The sequence below is a fragment of the Gobio gobio genome (assembly GCF_949357685.1).
Source record: "Gobio gobio genome assembly, chromosome: 14".
Taxonomy (NCBI): Eukaryota; Metazoa; Chordata; class Actinopteri; order Cypriniformes; family Gobionidae; genus Gobio; species Gobio gobio.
This window is the reverse complement of record NC_137107.1, coordinates 42,536,643-42,553,944: the sequence shown is the minus strand read 5'-3', so window position 1 is coordinate 42,553,944 and position 17,302 is coordinate 42,536,643. Positions and strand designations below refer to the sequence as shown.

General features: G+C 37.4%; 2 protein-coding genes across 2 annotated transcripts in view; one reads left to right on the top strand and one right to left on the bottom strand.

Moving 5' to 3' along the window:
* The window catches only part of LOC307137938 (uncharacterized protein), a 43,578-nt gene that overhangs the window by 6,249 nt on the left and 20,027 nt on the right, over positions 1 to 17,302 (bottom strand). The window contains exons 2-5 of the mRNA XM_079835973.1: positions 9,902 to 10,006; positions 3,892 to 4,029; positions 3,703 to 3,766; positions 3,232 to 3,574 (exon numbers count right to left, since the gene is read on the bottom strand). Coding sequence (XP_079692099.1) covers positions 3,424 to 3,574; positions 3,703 to 3,766; positions 3,892 to 4,018 — 342 coding nt within the window. The 5' untranslated portion in view covers positions 4,019 to 4,029; positions 9,902 to 10,006 and the 3' untranslated portion in view covers positions 3,232 to 3,423. The remainder of the gene's footprint in view (positions 1 to 3,231; positions 3,575 to 3,702; positions 3,767 to 3,891; positions 4,030 to 9,901; positions 10,007 to 17,302) is intronic.
* LOC307137126 (uncharacterized protein) lies at positions 13,449 to 16,060 on the top strand (the record flags this gene model as incomplete). The annotated part of the gene is made up of 4 exons (XM_079834608.1): positions 13,449 to 13,522; positions 15,057 to 15,196; positions 15,288 to 15,353; positions 15,596 to 16,060. The coding sequence occupies 4 exons, from the start codon at positions 13,449 to 13,451 to the stop codon at positions 15,742 to 15,744; spliced, it is 429 nt and encodes a 142-aa protein (XP_079690734.1). The 3' UTR covers positions 15,745 to 16,060.

The following is a 17,302-nucleotide window of genomic DNA, read 5'->3' as shown; positions in this document are numbered from 1 at the left end:
GGAGACCTGGTTGCTGCCTAATGCTAGTAAAATTGCATAAATGAAAACCTTTCAATAAGTAATCAATAAACAATTCACATGCTCTTCTTAGGAAGGAAATTAAGTTTGTTAAAACAAAATTTATAGCGGAGAGTAGAACTATCCGAAAATGCCCACGAGATGGCGCAGTCGAGTCCACCCAGACTAGAGTTAGTTAGGAGGAACGCTCACCAGATGGCGCTGTTGCGCCCGCTCGGGATGAAGTTTTGGTGAAGTGTAATTCGAGAGCTGTTAGGTCGCACCCTCTGGTGTCTAGCACGCAGAGTTGCACCTGCTCGTGTGACTTAAAGACCAAAAATCAAATGATGGCCGCACACAGGATTAACACAAATCACAATTACTTTTTTTAGACCACGGCGGATCTTTTCGTGCTATATTGGCACAAACAAATTGGCAGGATTCATTCGCTGCACAAGAAAATGTGGATACAGGAATAAACATCTGCTTACGTCACATTTAAAAGAACTCCAATAGACATTTATCAAACTGGCTGACGGTCAGTCAGCATTTATGAGTCAAATGTTTTAGGTCTCCGATTTGGGTAGCTAATCCAAAGTAATGCTGCCTTCACGTGCTATCGGAATTATCGTAAATACGAGTTTCCTAGGTAAAAATTGCACATGAACGCCCTCTGATGTCGTGTTTACCACTGGGAAGTTCGGAAATAATTTTGATACCCCAATTCCCGAGATGGGCGTGTCATAAGCCTTAAACATGGTGCCCCCCCCCCCCCCCCCCAAAAAAACAGCTAGGTCGTATTGTCTTGACATTAATGTAGTATTTACATGTAATAATCATATGAAGCGTAGGCCTATTGTATGTTTGGTACGCAGCGAAAATAGCCTGCATTTGACTGAAATTAGGCTACAGAATCGTCAGAAGCGGACTATCTGGAATGTTTATGGTTGTCAGTGCATGGGACAAGTATGATGTTGGTTTTAATAAGATTTTCCCAATAAATAGGCAAGAATAAACTGGTGTCCACCATGATTCCTGTTCACTCCGACAACAAAGCACTTGAATGCAACAAGCTCATAATCACGACTTCTAAAGTGGGAATTAGGAAATTTCCGATAGCACGTGAAGGCAGCATTAAACCAGGAGTTATCGTTTATCTTAACGATTTAATATTATATTAGGCCTATTATTGAAAAGAGGAAACTCGCTCTATTTCAATCTTCCGCTTGAAAGAAGATTTCTTCGTTCAAGTCAAGCGGGATAAAACAATATTACGCATGTACGGACTGTACAGAGATTTCTTTATCTCTGCAGGACATCTAATATTGCTAAATTAGCATCTGTTAATATGCTTAAGCTGAGCTCGGCGTTGTGCCTAGTCAGTGAGTGAGTTCGCTTTGAGCGATTTGTCTCACAGTTCGAACAAACGAACGAAAACGCGCGTGCATAATATTAATACCCAAAAATACACATGAATATGAATATTAATATTGCTCACAAAAACAAAGTTTGAAACTGCCACAATATTTCTCCACCACTGTAGCAACAATGAGTTTCTGGGGAATAATTAATTCAAATGGTATGAATATTCATGAGTCTATGAATATTATTTGCTTGTTGTACAGACAAAATTTACGTATAACGGAACCTTTAATCATTTAAAAGTAACCTTTATCCAAATTGATTTCTTCATCAATTATCAATCTTACAAACCTTAAGAAACATTGATCTGTTTGATCAGGACAAATAATATCTCTTATGTTTGTACCATTTGTGAAGGAGTAATACAAGAAAATCAAGCTTAAATGGGTAGCTTAGATCTTACGCTTCAGTGACTTCGAGATTTGTGAGCAAAACAATACGGATTCAATGTAATGCAATTATTGGGTTTTAATAAAACAACTACAGTTTACAAAGCTACGATTCATACGGGGAAATATGCATATATATGTAGGAGAAAACAAACAATATGGTACAAACAAGGAAACATGAAACTTAACGAATAATAAAAAGGGAAGAAGAATTAACAAGAGAGAGAGAGAGAGAGAGAGAGAGAGAGAGAAAGAGAGAGAGAGAGACAGACAGAGAGAGAGAGACAGCTTCAGTCTTTTCGCAAGAGCCCACAAGGAATTCATATAAATTCATAATTCAGACAACCTTTTTCAAGCAGTTTGATTGTGAAATAGAATACTTGCATTACTACGGCTTCTCGTGTAAGTGTCTGAGTTCGAATCGTCGGGGAAGTTCGCTAAGGATTTGTGAGTCCCAGGTGAACTTCTTTGAAGTTTAGGAAAGTCACTCCAGAAGTCTGCCGGTTTCTCTCTCCGTGGAGGCCTTCTCTCAGGGTTGGGAAGACCAGGGTTGGTCTTCCCCTCCATGGCGAAATGCCAAGAGGTCCGTTCCTTGTGGTGGCGAGAATGCAAAGAGCTGACGGTCGGTTCCAGTTTTTATAGAGGGGAAGGCCGACGCCCAAAGAGTTCAACTCTCCAATCTCTTGCGGCTACATGATGCGGTTCGGATCTAATCAGCGTAACACACAGGCCCTTTGTTTAAGTATGATTTGATTAGACAAGTCACGAGGGCTGTGAGGTGTTCAGACTTTGGTCTATCCTGCCACATGACTGATTGAATCATTACTGTTACAACTTGTATATAAATCACTAAATGACCTAGGACCTCAATACATTGCAGATATGCTGATTAAATACAAACCCAACAGATCACTCAGATCATCAGGATCAAGTCAATTAGAAATACCAAGGGTTCACTCAAAGCAAGGAGAGTCTACGTTTAGCTATTATGCCAGCCGTAGCTGGAACCAGCTTCCTGAACAGATCAGATGTGCTCCAACAGTAGCCACTTTCAAATCCAGACTCAAAACACATCTGTTCAGCTGTGCATTTACTGAATGAGCACTGTGCCACTGTACGTCAGACTGATTGCACCTTATCTTATGCATTTACTCAATGAGCTCTGTGCTTTGTCCGAACTGTTTGCACTTTAATTATGTTTCATTTTAACCCTGTTTTATTTTTATTTTTTAATTATACTTTATCTTTATTTTTATTTCCTTTTAATTTCCTTTGAATTCCTATTATAACTATTATACTATATATATTTTTATTTTATTCACTTATAACTATTTAACTTAATTTCTGTGTAAAGCACTTTGAATTGCCACTGTGTATGAAATGTGCTATACAAATAAACTTGCCTTGCCTTGCCTTGCCTTACCTAATTATATTAAATAAACATCAGAAAACGGTTATAAAGTTGCAATAAAGTGGCCAATTTAAACTGGTGTACTTCCTGAACTGAGGCTTCATTTACACCAGTCTCGACTGATCCAGTCACAGGTTGTCTGCCATGAACAGGTAGAGTTATAATTTCACCTGAGACTGGTTTAAGTATCAGGTGTAAACAGGCTTATGCTGCCTGCTCTAGTCGGTAACAATGGAGGTTAATAAAACTGTTGAGGTTCTGAAACTGTTTTTGCAAACTATGAAGAAAACCGAGGCTGTTGAAGTCGAGGAGCAGGAATGGTTGATACATCACGGCTGAAAATGTCCTCAGTTTTCTAAAAGAGAGAGCAGAGTTTAATTATTCACAATATTCACACACAAATATTAGCCAGTGCAAAATTATATTTATCTACTACAGGATGATCAGTTTAAATCATTTTATCTGTCGGTGACATAAACTCACCTCATCTTGAACTGTCTCTGGTACATCAGTGTGAGTCTCACAGGTTTAACTGGATCAAGAGAGACTGGAGAGAAAAGAGGAAATAATCCGCTGAACATTTACATGCATTGTATGTTTACTCTTGTGTTATTTAACAGAGAGATGATGAATTCATCAGATCAGAGAGAGCTAATGTGATCAAATACTTACAGTTTGGTTTTGAATGCCCCATGCTGTCACATCTCCTGTGTTTCACGGTCTCTCTTGATTCATTAGTTTGTGGTTCGTCCTGTTTGTTCTCCATCTCATTTCCAGTTTTGCAGGGGCTTCTTTCCATTGACAATTTCACTGTACAATTTATAAAAAATAATTAACTTTTTGGTCTGGTAAGTGATACACCTAAATTGCCAGATTAAATTCTCTATGTTGTGTGCAGAGCCAGAGTCATGTTTGTGTGATTATTGACTTCATTTATGTAATGAGGCCTTTGTGTTGGGGTCATGATCAGGAACCCTGATGGGATTTACTTTGTGATAACAATATCTCTTACACAAAACACATGAACTTGCCAACAGAATATTATCATGATTGTCTTATTACCATTATTTTAAACCATAATATACAATCACTTTAATCACGTTACATCTGAATAGCATTTTTGAACCTCAAAGTGGGTTATCCGAAAATGGCCAAAGAGGCGTGACGTGTGGAGATGTCTGTGAAACTAGAGGCGATGGCTCTGAGTGAAACTATGACACAGCTCACTGACACCTCTAGTCCGTAGCATAGGGTGACCAAACGTCCTGTTTTCCCAGGACATGTCTGTTTTCAAGTCCTGTCCTGGCCGTCCTGGCTGTTTTTATTAAGTGATGAAAATGTCCTGATTTTCATTATTTTCCATTGGTCCATTAAATTGACAGCACTGGAGTATCATTTGCAGCGCTGCCGTAACCACACACTGCACGTTGGGCACCAAGTGCTGAGGGGGCACCAAAAGAAGACACCCCCCCCCCCCCCCCATTAATATTTTTGTGTTGCCCTTTCATTTTCATTTACTTTTATTCATTGTATGTAGTTATTGCGTCCTTGTGCTGATAAACATTGTTTGTTAAATGTCTTGAGAACATACTGAATTGTTTTGTATTTTTTCCTCTTCAAAGCTTCTCGTAACCAAATTTTTCCACCCAAGTTACACCATCAACATCAAACGTTCAAAAAAGCATTAAGAAATAGTGAAAAGTAAAGTTGAACTGATATTAATACTCCACTTGGGGTATTGTTGTAGTTGTATTGGGTTTATCAACACAAAGTATAAGGGAATGTGTGAATTAACCCTACATCTTACTGACATTTTTGTGTTTTCTTTTCTTTTTTCTTTTCCCCATGTTAGTGCCAACTGCATATATTTTGGCAGAAGTGTGTATTTTTATTGGATTTTTAATATTTCACCCTTATATCCTTTCCTAAATATTTGCAATCTTTGTTAAGCTTCAAAATCAAATGTTATATACTGTAGCTTCATTAAAGTATACAGCTATAATTGTGTGGGTAGGCTTTGTTCAGATGCAGATGTCAGAGTGTGGTGCAGATGTCAGAGTGTGGTGCAGATGTCAGAGTGTGGTGCAGATGTCAGAGTGTGGTGCAGATGTCAGAGTGTGGTTATGTGTGTACTAAAAATTGTGTGCATGTAATATTTGAGAAATAATACTGTACTGCAAATAACTAATCTCAAATGTGTACCAGTGGAGCTTTGCTGGCATTTAATGGAAAAGGTTTGGTACTGCGCCCAAATAAAATCTTACTGAAAGCTCACTTTTTGAGATATCAACCTCAAATGTATAGTACGATTTGTTTAGATGTATGGCTTTGATTTTCTAGCAGTTTTTGAGTTCAACATGTTTTATAAAGTACATTTTATATAAAAAAATTGTTCATAAACAATTTTCATAAGCTTTTCGATTTCTATTAGTGCAATATAATCCCAATAAATTCTGCTTAGTTCTGTACATACAGTGAGGAAAATCAATGTTAATATTTGGTACAGTAGCCTTTGTTTGCAATTACAGAAGTCAAACGTTTCCTGTAGTTTTTCACCAGGTTTGCACTGCAGGAGGGATTTTGGCCCACTTCTCCACACAGATCTTCTCTAGATCAGTCAGGTTTCTGGCCTGTCGCTGAGAAACACAGAGTTTGAGCTCCCTCCAAAGATTCTCTATTGGGTTTAGGTCTGGAGACTGGCTAGGCCACGCCAGAACCTTGATATGTTTCTTACAGAGCCACTCCTTGGTTATCCTGGCTGTGTGCTTCGGGTCATTGTCATGTTGGAAGACCCAGCCTCGACCCATCTTCAATGCTCTAACTGAGGGAGGAGGTTGTTCCCCAAAATCTCGCAATACATGGCCCCGGTCATCCTCTCCTTAATACAGTGCAGTCGCCCTGTCCCATGTGCAGAAAAACACCCCCAAAGCATGATGCTACCACCCCCATGCTTCACAGTAGGGATGGTGCTCTTGGGATGGTACTCATCATTCTTCTTCCTCCAAACACATTTAGTGGAATTATGACCAAAAAGTTATATTTTGGTCTCATCTGACCACATGACTTTCTCCCATGACTCCTCTGGATCATCCAAATGGTCATTGGCAAACTTAAGACGGGCCTGGACATGTGCTGGTTTAAGCAGGGGAACCTTCCGTGCCATGCATGATTTCAAACCATGACGTCTTAGTGTATTACCAACAGTAACCTTTGGAAACGGTGGTCCCAGCTCTTTTCAGGTCATTGACCAGCTCCTCCCGTGTAGTTCTGGGCTGATTTCTCACCTTTCTTACGATCATTGAGACCCCACGAGGTGAGATCTTGCATGGAGCCCCAGTCCGAGGGAGATTGACAGTCATGTTTAGCTTCTTCCATTTTCTAATGATTGCTCCAACAGTGGACCTTTTTTCACCAAGCTGCTTGGCAATTTCCCCGTAGCCCTTTCCAGCCTTGTAGGGGTGTACAATTTTGTCTCTAGTGTCTTTGGACAGCTCTTTGGTCTTGGCCATTTTAGTAGTTGTATTCTTACTGATTGTATGGGGTGGACAGGTGTCTTTATGCAGCTAACGACCTCAAACAGGTGTATCTAATTTAGGATAATAAATGGAGTGGAGGTGGACATTTTAAAGGCAGACTAACGGGTCTTTGAGGGTCAGAATTCTAGATGATAGACAGGTGTTCAAATACTTATTTGCAGCTGTATCATACAAATAAATAGTTAAAAAATCATATATTGTGATTTCTGGATTTTTTTTTAGATTATGTCTCTCACAGTGGACATGCACCTACGATGACAATTTCAGACCCTTCCATGATTTCTAAGTGGGAGAACTTGCAAAATTGCAGGGTGTTCAAATACTTATTTTCCTCACTGTAAATTATTCTAATTTCTGCTGCCTATTACCCCCTGCCATAGTATATCAAATATAATATAAATTTTACAACAGTGCACAAGCATCACACTCATGCTGGTGATTTCTGCTATGGAGTGTGTTTGCTGAGAAGACTGTGACTGTAGAAGGCAAGAGGTTCCCAGTGGTCCAGTATTATTTTGTCAGTATTAAATCATTACCCCAGTCTTCAGTGTCACATGATTCTTCAGAAATCACTCATATGAGGATTTGATGATCAACAAACATTTATGATCATTATTAATGTATTTTTTGTGGAAACCATATTACATTTGTCTTCCATGACTCTTTGAATAGATATAGAAATTTCTCTTTTTTTAAAGAACGTTAATGTAACAGCTGTCACTTATGATCAATGTAATGTATCAAATTTATTTAAACGTGTATAACAAACATATCACATGAAATACTGTAGATCCATTACTCAAGTTTTAAAGATGACTTTTCTTCACTGTGTTCGGTTATTTTTACTTATATTGGATAGGCCTACACGTTTCCTGTTATTTACAGCCAAATAGGCCTTACAAGATTACATTTGTTTATCAAAAAATGAGATTTGAAAGTTTGTCGTGACGTGGTGTAACTTGGGAGGAAACGATTTGGTCACAAAAAGCTTTGAATAGCAAACAGTGCGGAACTTTGTTTACTTATTTATTCGTCATTTTTTAAATTGGATTTTGAAAATACAAAACATTTCAGTATGTTCTCAAGACATTTAACAAATAATGTTTATCCGCACAAAGACGCAATAACTACATACAATAAATAAAATAAAATAAAAATGAAAGGGCGACAAAAAAATATTAAATTCATTGGCTGGACCATAGACCGTAAAAAAATAGGGCTGGACCAATAGGCTTGTTTGAGATGAGCGAAATCTGCGCAGAACCGATCACCGGTGATCAGTGCGAGATGCATCCCGGTTAGAAAAGTGTCCGAGGGCGGTCCGCCTTGCTCTGATGTCATGCCGACGTATGTCAAAAAACTCTCGCGAGCGAAAGGCGGATGTGTCGGATTTTGCAGTCGAGCGCAGCTGCTCTCCACAGACTGCGCGGAGCAAAAGCTTGATGGGAAACGACTTGCTGACGACACAGCTTAATGCTTATTGGTTTAAACAACCGTGATGTATGGTTCTTTTTCAAAATGTTTGATTTTAAAACTCTGATATCATGTTTTTATGTGTGAATATTCCCAAACTCTCTAACAAAGGTGATTGTTGTCATATTTATATAAAAAAATATATATATACAAACATGTAGGCCTATGTAGGCCTAATTAAAGTAAAAATGATTGATAAACACGTCTTTCGAATGGAAATAAATAACAAAAACTTTGGGTGTCTTGTTCATAATATTTATTTTCATATAAAAGTAACAGAACTTAAATTACATCCAGTTTATCAGCAACAAAGCGCACGAGTGTGAATCCCGCGATATCCGCCTCTGATCTCGCAGGTGTCTGATCCACTACGAGAAGAGAGAACTGTCCGGCTTGCCTGCACTTTTTTCACTCCTCCCCTCACTGCAGCCGCCTAGGCTGCGTCCCAATTCGCCTACTTATACTACGTCCTAAAAGTATGTACTCTTTTTGTGAAGAAAAAGTACATACTTTTGAGTGTGTAGCAGAAGAGTATGCAAGCTTTGGGACATACTACTTCATCATCTTTAACAGACTCTGTTACGTGCGTCCCGTCACCGTTTAAACTGCCCTGTCAATCATCATCACAGTTCAAATCCCCCACTTTCAATTTAATTTCCTACCGTATCGGAGAGAAATGTAGTCGCTCGTTGATCTGCCTTTCGTGGGTCTTTAATGCAGAGACTCCTCTCAAGTGTTAGCAAAGTTAATGGCCAAACGCATCATTACAAAAGTTCTCAATGCTGCTGAAGGAGAAATATAATGTGGATAATATTGAATAAATATATTTTCGTCCGGTTAAATACTGATAATTGCTCACTCAAACCACTTTATCTAATCCTCTCCACTTAACCGTCAGACTCGCGTAACCGTCATGTTTGTAGTTTTTAAACACTTTTTATCCGCGTTTGTAGTTCTAATCGAATCCTCGTCCATCTCGCAATGGGTTGTGGGCAATATCAGCCGTTAGAGTGCGCATCGATCTGCACTTCGGATTCTGACCGGAAATAGTAAACCATCCGGGAATCTTTGGAATACTTTTTTCAACATACTAAGATTTGGGACATACTAATTATTTTTTCGAATACTATTTAGTACGGATAGTATGCAAATTGGGACGCAGCACTAGTCTCGGCTGAACTTCAGGCGAGGCGAGGCGCATCTCAAACAAGCCTAATGTCAACGAATGACGTCATCCGCGTGCACGGATTCCTTTGATGCAGGGCGCTTACGCATGCGCCGCCCTCCTCTGCTGCCTGCCTCGAGATCTTATTTCTGTTCGTTTTTATTTAAATAAATGTAGATTTAAATTTAATAGATGTAAATTGATTAAGGAATCTTTGAGTAAACTTCGAGTGTCATTTGAGTAACAGTTATCTCATTGGCAGGCCGAGCCAAAATATTGTCACCCTACCATAACAGCAGATTAATTTTATTTTATGTAATGCAATTTTATATATCATGCCACTGCCAGTTGTCATACCGAACAAAACTATTAGTGAGAAACATTTTTAACTCAAACTTTGACTGAGGAATTCATAACAAGACAACACTGCTATCATGTGTTCTACAGAATCTACCTCATAACAGTTCAAGCCGCCTATAAACTGATAAAATATGAGAAAGCTACTCACCGTCCGTGAAACACGTTTCGCCAAAATGAGATATTTCAGAGACTTGCTACCAAGTGCAATGTAGACATTTACAGAAAATCATCAGCCTGACAGAGTGTCGCTTTTCTGGAGTAACCAGGGGCGTAAATCGCGGGGGGGACGGAGGGGACCGGACCCCCCCAATCTGAGGGCTGCCCCCCCCCCTAAAAACCATGCTGCGTATTGTAAATAATATAACAATATATACTTAAAATAAATGTGTATGTAGTAAAACAATACAAACGCAAACGGGACAAAAAAAATGCATTTAATTTTAGAAACATTTGACTCCCCCCTTGCCCCACAGTGGTTTGATCCACCCCGCACCTCAACTAACCTACCCACACAGCAGGAGACTCCTATGCGGATCCGCTTTCAAGTCGCCAAACCCGCGTGACTGTCACATTCGTTTTGGCGCCGCCCAGCGGACCAGCTCCGCCTCTGGGCGGCTCCGTAAATTCTACTGTCAGACAGCGGGTCCTGAGCGGACCCATATCGGATGCTAACATTGTTTTTTTTTTTTTTTTTTTTTTTATATGCAAGAGAACAACAATTACAATTACAAAGAACAAAGAACAATGAGGGTTACAAACAATAAAGCAAATTAAGCTAGCTTAAATGATTTACACCATAAAAGAGTCTTACATGCAATAGAATTATCAGAATTTCTTAACAAGTTTAAATACATATCAAAATCTTTTCTGAAAATAAAAAAGTAGGGAGTTTTTTTTGAAAATTTACACTTATGAATGTAAAATTTAGCACAGTAAAGCAATAAATTAATAATAAATTTACAATGAGTAGGGTCTAACTTCAAAGAATAACCAAAAAACACAATTTTGGGGGTTATACAGAAGTTTGGATATAAATATTTTTTAACAAAATTTGAAAAATCAATCCAGAAGACTTTACAGTAAGTACAGTCCCAAAACAAGTGATTAATAGTCTCTTCATACTGAAGGCAAAAAGAGCAATTGGGTGAAATACTACTGTTATATTTAGCAAGTTTATGATTTATCGGATAACAGTTATGGATCATTTTAATAGAAACTTCAACAACTTTATTCGATAAGAAAAAATTTTGTCGAAGAAGCCAAAACTCTTCCCATTCTATATCACTAAATAAGTTATTCCAAAAACTCACACAAGCAGGTAAAGAAATCTGAGATCTATTAATAACTGAACGAATGTCTTTGTTTGACATGGTATTAAAAAGACTTTGGTCAACAAATAATTTTGTGTTGTCAAAAAGAGGAGAATCTAAAGAACCTTTAGGGCCAGACTTTACTAAAGGTATGATGCAGTCGGGAATTGCACCAAACACAATGGCATATTCTCTTGGGGGGACTGGGAAAGAGAATTCTTGCATAAATTGTTCATAAGTAAAAAGGACACCACGATCATCTAAAAGCTGACTGACTAATAATATATTTTTATCAAACCAGTTGTGAAGAAAAAGAGATTTATTTTTACATCTAATATTTTTATTATTCCAAATAAAGTAGCTATGAGGAGAAAAATTATAATTATATATAAGTGACCAACTTATTAAAGCCTGTTTATGGAAGCAAGATAAAGATAAAGGTATTTTAGAGATGTCAAAATTGCAGCGCAATAAAAAATTTAAGCCTCCAACAGAATTAAATATATGATTTGGAATAAAATTCCAACAAGATGTAGGGTTGTTAAAAAATGTTTTTATCCATTTAACTTTAAATGAATTATTAAGAGTAGAAAAATCTACTAACTCAAACCCCCCCATAGCCCGGTCAGCTAACATAACACTTTTTTTAATCAAGTGAGTTTTAAAATTCCAAACAAAGTCGACTATAATTTTGTCCAGCATTCTACAAATTTCTACAGGGACATCCAGAACCATTGCAGGATAGATAACCCGAGATAAACCATCTGCCTTAGACAGTAACACTCTACCTGTTATTGACAGATCACGCTGTAACCAAGAATTTAATTTACGTCGTATAGAGAGAATAAGAGGTTCAAAGTTGAGCTTTGATCTCTTTTTCTGATCTTTACATATAATGATACCTAGATATTTAACTTCAGATTTGACTGGGATGTCACAAATTGTAACATCAGTACAATCTTTTATAGATAAAAGTTCACACTTATGGATATTAAGACATAAACCAGAAGCGGAGGAAAAAAACCTAATTTTGTCTAAGACTAACTGAACTTGATCTTTATTTTTTTTTAAAAAGAGTTGTGTCATCAGCTAGTTGGCTTATTAATATTGACCGATTTGCCACAGAGATACCTTTCAAATTACTATTTTGAATGTGGATGGCTAAGAGTTGCATAGGAAGCAGAAAAAGATAAGGCGAGATAGGGCAGCCTTGACGAATGCATCTCTCTATGTTGAACCTATGAGTAGTACCATGTTGTAATTTAATTGAAGCATTGGCATTATTATACAAAGTTTGAATTGCATTAATAAAATTAGGGCCAAAACCAAAAATATTCAAGGATTTAAGAATAAAAGGAAATTCAATGGAATCAAAAGCTTTATAAAAATCAAGAAAAAGCAGAAAACTGTCATCCAAAATCAAATCTGAGTAGTCTAAAATATCAAGAACAAGTCTAATATTGTTTGAAATAAGTCTGTCTGTCATAAAGCCCGATTGACATTCATCTATTAGATCATCTAAGACACATTTAATCTTTCTTAGCAAAAATCATGGCTAAAATTTTATAGTCATTATTCAGAAGACTTATAGGTCGCCAATTTTCCAATTGAGAGTGGTCTTTTTGAGGTTTAGGTATTAAATTTATAACACCCTGAGTCATAGACGGTGGAAGACTACCCTTTTTGAGGCTTTCCAAATAAACATTGAAAAGAAATGGTGAAAGATGATTTGAGAATTTTTTATAGAATTCTGCGGTCAAACCATCATTTCCTGGAGATTTATTAAGTTTCAATTTGTCAATGGCCTCAGAAATATCTTGAATTTGAATAGGAGCGTCACAAAAATTACTTCCAATGTCATTAATTTTAGGTATAAGGTCCATATCAAGGGAGTTAAAGAATAAATCCAAATTCTGTTGAGAGTATCTAGAGCGATAAAGATCTTTATAAAACTCTTCACAATAATTAGAAATTTCTTTATAATTGTTTAAAACCACATCATTTATCTTAAGACTACTTATAGAATTTAGATGACTTCGCTGTTTCTCTAATCTAAAAAAATAGCTGGAATTACGTTCTCCCTCCTCTAACCACCTCCTTCTTGAGCGAACAAAAGCACCCTTAGCTTTTCGAATATACAAGTTATCTAATGAATTCTGAAGTTCAACTAATTCTGATTTCTGGTCAACAGATAAATTCTCAAAAGGAGAGCAGGAGAGGTAGACAAGTCTTTTAACAATATCAAGTTCCTCTGCTTTATATTGCTTAGCTTTTTGAGTTCCAGCTCTGACTAAAAGTAATCTAACATTATATTTTAGCAATTCCCAATTAGAACCAAAATTATCTTCGGAATGAGCTTTGTTAAGAAAAAAAGTAATCTTAGATATGACAGATCGACAAATTTCTGCATCCTCTAATAAAGCAGAGTTAAGTTTCCAGTATGAATTATACGTTCTCGAGTAAGAAGAAGGGCTATCAAAAGATAAAATGATAGATTTATGGTCAGACAAAGGAGAAGGCAATATTTCAACTCTATTGACAAAATTGGATAAAGAGTCCGATATTAACCAAAAATCAATTCTAGATCTAAGTGAACCTGAATTATTAGACCAAGTAAACTGTAACACATGAGGAGGTTTTTCTCTCCAAATGTCAATTAAACCAAAACGAGAGATCAAACCACAAAGGTCTGAAGAACTATCTGATAATCTAGGTGGTGATCTATCCAAATTATTATTTAAAGTTTGATTAAAGTCTCCACCCAAGAGAATAAACACATTAGGGTATTTGGATTTAAAATACTCTAAATGTGTTTCAATTGAATTGAATAATTTGAGGTTATTTTTTGTGGAATTAAATCCATAAACATTGCCCAGGACAAAGAAAAAATCATTTAAGGTAACCAATAAAAAAAGAAAGTGGCCTTCAGGATCAGATATTGTTTCTATTATCTTACCCCTAAATTTGTGCTTCAAAGTTAAAACACCTGCTGATAAATTTGAACCAAATGAAGAAAATAACTCATCACCCCACTGTGATTTCCAAAATTTAACATCACTAACATTTGCATGTGACTCTTGTATAAAACAAAAATCAGTATTAAGCGATTTCGCATATAAAAAATAGCTTTACGTTTAACATCATTACGCAACCCTCTTACGTTAACTGAGCAAAGAGAAAAATTTGGAAACATTGAACAATGACACCAGAACTGTATCAAAAAGTGAATCAGCCCATGGGCTCCTAAAAATAGTAATAATGAAAAAATCCTCTTGTAAACAAAACAAGATTGGGATCATCCAAGAAAAAAATTAAATATAATAAAATAAATAAATAAAGAGATTGGAAAATATTAATAATATAAAACAAGGAAACAACAAAGAAAACACAATAAATAATTATCAAAAAGTATATATAAAAAATAGACTTTTAAATAGCCTACATTCTAAAGCCGCGTTTCCACTGCAGGAACTTTACCCCGGAACCAGGAACTTTGGGGGGGAACTCGGTGTGTTTCGACCGCAGGAACCAGGGTCTAAATGAAGTTCCGGGTAAATATTTCCCCCTCCAAACGGCCCTGCTTGCGAGGTGGGACTTTTGAAAGGTTCGCGAACTTTCGGGGGTGGGACTTGGGCGCTGAACATGCTGATTGGTTGAGCTCTCGCAGCTATTTTTTTTTTCCACCGCCATATTTACAAGTCTTTTGCGAGGTGATTTCTGTGGGTTTTGCGTTCAGTAAATATTTTTTTTGCAACAATGGAGTTCAACAATAAATTCGACAGATGGACCGACGACGAGGTTCAGGCTTTATTGAGCATATATGCGGAGGAGGACATCCAGCGGGAACTGGAAACGGCGACCCGTAATGAAAAGGTATAACGTTACCTGAAGATATCGACTCGGTTCCAGTCACACTGGAAAACAGTGCAGAGAGAAATTGAAGAAATTAAGACAAGATTACAAGAAATTAAAGGATCATAAAAACCGGAGAAGTTCCGACCGGCGTATCAACAAGTGGTATGACCGCCTGGACGCGTTGCTGGGACACAGACCGTCCTTTTCTAGGGCAGCGGTAACGAAAGACTCGGCTAGTGCGTTGTTGGAAACCATCCAGGAATCCGAGTGGGTTGAAGGTAAGTTAAATATATCATCTTGGTATCATCTATTAAACTCGTTGCAGTGTTTAAACACGTTGCAGTAACTTTTTTCAACGTGCTTTTCCAGGTGTAACGAGTGGCCCTGATGAATCGCAGGCAACGGAGACCAGCGTGTTTTCCCCCGCGGTCACCAGTACGTTATAAAGCTGACAAAAATGTGTATATATTTAAAAACTGATGTGTAATCCTTAATGGTTTTGTTGTTTTTAATTGTAAACTTAAATTGCCCATGATAAAATTTGCACACTGGGCATTGTTCAAGCTGGCCAAACAATTGTTCATTATTTGTAGTGAAAACACTTTAAATAATTAATTGATGGTTTCTATTGTTTCATGGTTGCCTTGTGTATTAATTTCCATGTGTTTCTGTGCAAGTTTTCTACTTAGGGAAAAGGAAAAAGGACTGTGACTTTTTTGATGCACTGAGGGACATGGAGGAGCCGGGCCGTCCTGCAGCATATGGACAAGAACAGCCTGACCAATATATGCAGCTGTTACTGGAGAGCCAGGCCGAGGAGAGATGAGGAGGCAAGAGCTGGCATTCCACCAGTCAGAAGCGGAAGAAAGCAGACGGCAGCAGAGGGACTTTCAGACCGGGTTTCTGTCTGTTCTTGGACAGTTTGTCCAGTCGTTCAAGAAGTAGCCACAATGACCAGCCGCTTGAATGAAGCATTTGCTCTACCACACTTGTACTTTATATATTGTACGTGTTGGCACAGCTCTTGGAAAGGTTACTGAAAAATACACTTTTTTTTTTATATTGTTGTTTTCACATTTTATATTTTCATTTTATTGTTCTAGTAATTTATTTGTCTTTGCACACTTTTATTTTAATTTTGTAAGAACTAATCTGTCTAAAATAAAGTAAAATGTGTAAAATGTCACTGTGTCTTTAATTTCCACATTCTAACTATATAACCTCATTCTAATTGTAGTCATATAGTGTAGGAAGCAAATAAAAGGGCTGCTGCTCGCAAGTCTTTCTGAATATGCACATAAACATATCTAGAAAACCCAAATATTATATTTTTAAATGTATAACTATGTGAATGTAGTATAATAACTTATAACCACAACTTAAGTGAAGCCATAAGTGTGGTCCTGCTTCATTTCAAATTTGAGGAAGAAGTCTCTAAAATTATGCATTTAATGAAGCATATTGTAATACTAGTCATGTGAATTTTTTTTTTTTGTGAATGTTAAGAGATGTTATTGTGATAAAAAATAAAATACTTGCAGTCTAGTACCTAATCTTTCAACTGCTTAATTCAGTCTATTGTTTTCATTCAATTAACTTTTCACACATCTGTCATGACTGAAACCTCATTATCCTTTTATAGAAAATGTTTTGTTTTGGAATTGAGCTATTACAACACATTCAGATTTTGGATTGCCCATCATCGCATTTTGCATTAAAATGGTCAAACCAGGTGAAAGTGCACGTTTAAATAAACAGTGTTGGTAATGTGTGTACATAATCAGCAAAATCAGCGCTGCTTGCATCACCTACACTTGTTATTGTTGCAGACAGTATCGCGCAAAAGTGATTACTGTCCGTCGGTAACTGGGAGAAGCAGTCGCGCGCATTCCCACGTCACCGGACTAATTTGCCTAATCTCCCCGGTACTTTAGACCGCGGTGGAAACGCAGATTGTAGCAGGACTGGGGGAGAAAAAGTTCCTGGGAAAAAAGTTCCTGGTACAAATAGTTCCGGGTAATTTCGGTGGAAACGCGGCTTAAATGTCCGACTTTAAAGTTAGTATTTTGTAGGTAAAAAAAAAAGTCATATTCTTAAGTCAAAAAACGCGGTGAAAAAAGCAGACCAAAACAGCAAATCAGATCAAGATCAATTTCCCTCGGTGACCTCAGTATTTTGTAGAGCAAGTTCTTTACCATCAATGTACGCCTTTGGACCAACGAAGTAAGCGCGACGTCCTTGTTGCCGAGCTTTCTCGACCAGCGGCCAAAGTTTGTTGCGCTGCTCTCGATCCTCGGGGGACAGATCTTCTGCGAACCGTAAATGGTGTTTTGCCAGATAAGGAGAGTTCTTTGCAGCTTTCCAGAGCGCATCACGAAAGTGAC